Below are 5601 nucleotides of genomic sequence, written 5' to 3'. Positions count from 1 at the left end.
GGGGGGATAACCTCTTAATATTTCATTTCCGTTCAGGTGGTTAAGTGTGCGGGTGGCCATCACAGAGGCATGTTTGGGTAAAATTCAGTTTAGGGAGGTTCAGTATTCAAGTAAAAGAAACACAGGTTACTCGGGCTAAAACGGGTAGAAACAGCTTATATAGATTCCGGATGGGGGAAGAAGATAAATGCAGTGGTTAAATTACAGTACTAGTAAAAGACAGGTCGAAATTAATGTTCAGATACCTCTTGGTGGTTGGTTGTGGAGGAGCAAGGTTTGAAGATTGGAAGAACACCCATCCGGACGAGGGGTGTCCAGCGGTTAAAACTCAGAATCAGCTGCTACTAGTGGAAAATGTTAGGTGAGATCGGATAAAAGAATTTCTCATTTATCCTCGGAGATGGCGCCTGGAAACGTTTTTATTAACATAATAATATAATAGTAATATAATAATATAATAATAACATGATAAATTACTATATTTTGCATTTCATTATAATGTGACTAATTTACAATATACTTCCACTATTATATATTAACCAAAATAGTCTTAGTTTTCAAGAATTAAAAGAAACTCATGATTGTTATTTTTGATGTGGGTAGTAACTTACCATTGTATACTGATTTAGAAATTATAAATCTTTTAGCAAAGTTGAGCTTAATAATAATACAATTTATATTAAAACACATGTTACCTATAGTTATTTCTAATTAAATCAACATAAATTAAATAAAAATATTATTAGTCATCACAAAAATACTCATAATTATATATAAGCATCTATATATTCCATATTTATCCATAATGAATTTCCTTATTTATCCTTTAAATTAATGACATAAATTTTTTTTTGCAATGAGCCAATGAGCAAAAGAAGATGAACACTGAAATACCGCATTGATGTGCGGTGGCGCGGCCAAAGCCTTGATGTTATTTTGAAATCATTTTTATTTAGTTATGAAATGAAAGAAAAATCAATGGATTGATTTATGATAATGAACACGAATTTGATTGGTTATATATATAGGGGAGGAAGAGAAATTTAGAGTTCGTCCTTATGTTTACCTAAGGAATATAAAAGTTAATATTTTTAAAATTTTAGGAACATTTTTGTAATCAATAATATATTTTAAGATTAATAAATACTTTTTTATTTTAGTCTTCATCACTTACAAAGAGTCTTGCTATATCTCTAATTGATTTTCAGAAAATTTTATTTAATATTCGCTTGTGGTGGATGTCGGGTTAGATCCTAGAAAATTAATATTAAACTCTTTCAAAATTAACATATTTTAATATCATGACATGTTTACTATATTTAACTATAAATTTACTTTCAAAATTGAACTAAAAATAAATAGAAGGAATATAATTCAATGTTTTTATACAAATACTTATCATGAAATACATATTTTTAATTTTTTTAACTCTAATAAATGTATTGTGTAAAACTAAAACAATAAAACTTATACTATAAATGTAACACATATATTTCAACCAAAATTCACTATAAAACTATATTGTAGCGATAAAAAAAACATATTTTCATCTAATATAGTTGATGTGTGAGAAATTGAGAATACTATCAGAAAATAACAAAAAAATATAACATAGTTTTTTAAAAAGCTTTTGTTACAAAATATAGCACCACAGTGTACCACATATTAAAATCTAGTTAATTTAATATTTAAAGACATCTAAAAAATGACTAATGAAGAGGCTCTAAATCTAGTTTAGTTCGTCAAATTAAACAAATTTTTGTTATTTAGATAAACGTTGATGGATCATACTTCCATCTACCAAAGTAAACAAAAAACCCCAATTTTTTTTTTCTTTGCAAATTTATTAAAATACTGAAAACTAATTTTTCTATTTTTAAATGATTTTTTGTTTTATGTTTGACTGTAAAATAAAGATTAGTGAAAATTAAAACTAAAAAATACCGCTAAGGTTTATATCATATGGAAGGTCTATATATCTAATAAATAAAAGGACCCAATTTGGATTCATGCAAGAGAAAAATAAACTATTTTTTTGGTATGATGAGCATATGGCCCCGTTAACGTTATTGTATTTGGGAGCAAATGAATCAATACTCTCGGAATTGTGTTGCCACCATACTTGCTGAACAAATTAATAATTTAATTACACCGTTCGTTTGTGCTGTTATGTTATGTTTTCTAAGATTTCTCCTACTAGAAAGTAAATTCTGTCGGCTCGATCTTATATATGAACATTCTCCTACCGACAGTAAATGGGACTCCAATTTCAAGGATGTGAGTTAAACTCTAGGTCTTACAGCTTCCTTCACATGCCTTCACGTAAGTGCTATATTGATGATATGATAACTATTAGAGAGTGTAGTATGTGTTACCCTATAATGAATGGGTAAATAGATATATAAGGCAGTCCTGATTAAATCACTATGTATGATGAATCTTTATTAATCTCTATTATTAAATTACAATTACAACAAAACAAAAAATGGATAGAGATGAAGTTCTTTAATAATAGTATTTCTCTTTATGGAATAATTTTCCTTTTGTTTTACTACTTCATAATGGTCCCCCAACCAACACTAACAATAGTATTTTCTAAGACTCAAAACTATTCCTTTGGAATACGGACAATAATATTACAACTTCGCGAATGGTCTACGAAAAATATTTTATAATCGATCTAACATTAGTATATTTTAAGACCAACAAAACCAAAATTCTAAATTTACACATGTATAAAAAACAAAATAGAGATGAAAGTATATATGGTTCTGGGTTCAGTTCTGTTCGAAAAAAATCAGTAGTTGATTTATTCGACCCTAAAATGTTCAGTTTGAAAATAAAAGATAAAAATTTATTTTCATTCAATTTTGTTTGATTTGACAAATTTTGTTTTGGATTCGGTTCCGATTTTATAAAACAGCACACTAAAAATACTATGTAATCATGTAATTAAATGTAGCTTGATTAAAATATTGATTTTTAATAACTGTACATTGATTTTTGCAGAAAATATAGAATAGATTTGGACTTAATTAGTTCAAATAATTCGATATAAAAATTTTATAACAAATTTTAGTATTTGTTGCTTTGTTTTCGTATACTTTTCTCTATGTTGGATATGTAACTTTTACTAGTGTTTAAGTAGCAAAAAAATACAATAGATAGTAAAATTTCAGTTGGATTTGAGTTACTTCTGTCTTTTATTCACTTTTATACAAAAACGTTTTTGTTAAAAAAACTTTTCACCGGCAGAAAAAAAAAAAGAAAAAAAGAGACGTCGAAAAAAAACAAAATCACCGGCCGTGGGTAAAAAAAAAAAAAAAAAAAAAAANTGGAAAAAAAAAAAGAATGGATGAAATGAAATCTAAAGAGACGTGTCAAGAGTGAACAAGTCTCCGTGGAAAGTGGTGTTGTCCACTCCAGCCGTTACGATTCGACGCTCAATTAACCCACGTGACTAATTCACTCTATATCTCTCTCTCTTTACCCCTTTTATGCCCACATGCCCAATTCTTTCTCTCTTCTCTCTCTCTTCACTCAAGTTCCTTTTAAAACCGAAACAAAACTTTATCTCTCTCTCTCTGTCTGAAACAAGAACAAGAATCTCAGAAAGTTATGGACAACCTCCGGAAACTTAATCTCCTCTCTGTCTCTTTAACCATAATCTTTGTCTCCCTTACCATAGCGACCAACTTACCCTTCCTTGAAGTGAAATATCCCAATAACCACAACAACCCTTTTGGTATGTTGCTACGGCCGACACCGACTAAGAACCAATCATCGGGTCAACCGGTTCCGGCCGGGTCAGATGAGTGTTTGGTTTGGAGCAAAGCCTGTTCAGTTGAGATTCTTAGGCTGACCTATGAGCCTGATAACGTGGCGTGGCTCAAACGCGTTAGGAGGACGATCCACGAGAACCCGGAGCTTGCGTTTGAGGAGGTTGAGACGAGTAGGCTCGTGAGGTCCGAGCTGGATCGTATGGGTATTATGTATAGATACCCGCTGGCAAAAACGGGTATTCGGGCTTGGATCGGATCCGGTGGACCGCCTTTTGTGGCGGTTCGGGCTGATATGGACGCACTACCAATTCAGGTAAACCAAACCGGAACAAAACAAGTGTTTCTTAATTTAAAGTATTTACTTTTTTCTTGTTAGGATGTATTTAGATATGAGTACATACATATCTTAGTTATCTACGTATATACATAGCTTTATTGATACAAACAAACGATTATAGACATGTGTGGCGCATATTATTTGGGTCGCCAAAATTGTACAGTATAAAATGTGGGACTAAGGTCCATGTGAACATTAAAATTTGTAGCAAAACACTACATGATTTTCACGTGCCCTATTGCTGTTGTATGAAACAGAAAGACTTTTGGATATGTTTAATCTTTGTTAAGACTTCAGATTTAAAATATATTTTTCGAAAGGAAAGTCAAAAGATTCAGAAATTATGCAAATTGTGTGGGTTGATCAGTGTACTATTTTTTGTGTTATCAATTATCTTGACATTACAGTACGTTTAAACTTTAAACTAGTGCATTATATTATTTGGTCCATGTGACCATGTGAAATATTCCATTTTAGGAAATATTATTGTACTTATATTGGTAGTAGTTACTCGCTGACACAGAGGCTGTGTCACACATGATGATGTACCAGATATGATGATAATGATAGATTGTGTGGTTGATGTGATATGGTTATAGCTAACGTATAGAGATTTCTTAGGATTTTATTTTTATATATTGACATAATATTTAGTTGTGGTCATGCAAAATAGGAAGCCGTGGAATGGGAACACAAAAGCAAAGTTGGAGGCAAAATGCATGCATGTGGTCATGACGCACATGTGACTATGCTTCTCGGCGCTGCCCATATTCTTAAGTCTCGTGAACATCTTCTCAAGGTACTTTCATCAAACTCTTTGCTTTGTTTTTATTCTTACATTATTTGCTTTCTTATAAAGTGAATGTGTCTTTTCAAATACTGTTGAAGATTTATAAACTTTATTTCTTGCTGGGTCACTGTTTGTTTGCTGTGCTATAATGACAAAGTGACGTGAACTAAAGATATGCATTTAAAGATAAGGGATAACATCCATTTTTAACATTTTTTATTGGCAACAGAGGAGTTGTAGTCATTAGGTCCATAGTTTCGTTGGACGAGAGATCAAAGCCAGATAGATTAGTCCCTTTCTCGTTTCCGGTAAAAACATACAATAATACATTTGTGTACCGTTTACAGGGAACAGTGGTTTTGTTATTCCAGGCGGCCGAAGAAGCTGGAAATGGTGCAAAGAATATGATAGAAGACGGAGCCTTGGAGGACGTACAGGCTATCTTCGCGGTCCATGTGTCTCACATCCATCCAACGGGTGTGATTGGATCTAGAAGTGGTCCTTTGCTCGCTGGATGTGGAATTTTCCGGGCGGTTATCACTGCGGAAGATAGTGGTGGCGCCGCTAATCTTATTCTTGCAGCTTCTTCCGCCGTCATTAGCCTTCAAGGGATTGTATCTCGTGAAGCTAGTCCTCTTGACTCTCAGGTTCTTTCTTAAAATCCAAAAAAAAAAAAAAAAAAAAAAGATATT

General features: G+C 32.0%; 1 protein-coding gene across 1 annotated transcript in view; it reads left to right on the top strand.

Moving 5' to 3' along the window:
- The window catches only part of LOC104742168 (IAA-amino acid hydrolase ILR1-like 6), a 3927-nt gene continuing 1823 nt past the window's right edge, over nucleotides 3498-5601 (top strand). The window contains exons 1-3 of the mRNA XM_010463139.2: nucleotides 3498-4095; nucleotides 4793-4918; nucleotides 5257-5556. Coding sequence (XP_010461441.1) covers nucleotides 3619-4095; nucleotides 4793-4918; nucleotides 5257-5556 — 903 coding nt within the window. The 5' untranslated portion in view covers nucleotides 3498-3618. The remainder of the gene's footprint in view (nucleotides 4096-4792; nucleotides 4919-5256; nucleotides 5557-5601) is intronic.

This window comes from Camelina sativa, chromosome 14 (assembly GCF_000633955.1).
Source record: "Camelina sativa cultivar DH55 chromosome 14, Cs, whole genome shotgun sequence".
In the NCBI taxonomy this organism is placed as follows: Eukaryota; Viridiplantae; Streptophyta; class Magnoliopsida; order Brassicales; family Brassicaceae; genus Camelina; species Camelina sativa.
Note: the sequence above shows the minus strand (reverse complement) of the source record. Positions and strands in the feature narration are given on the sequence as shown.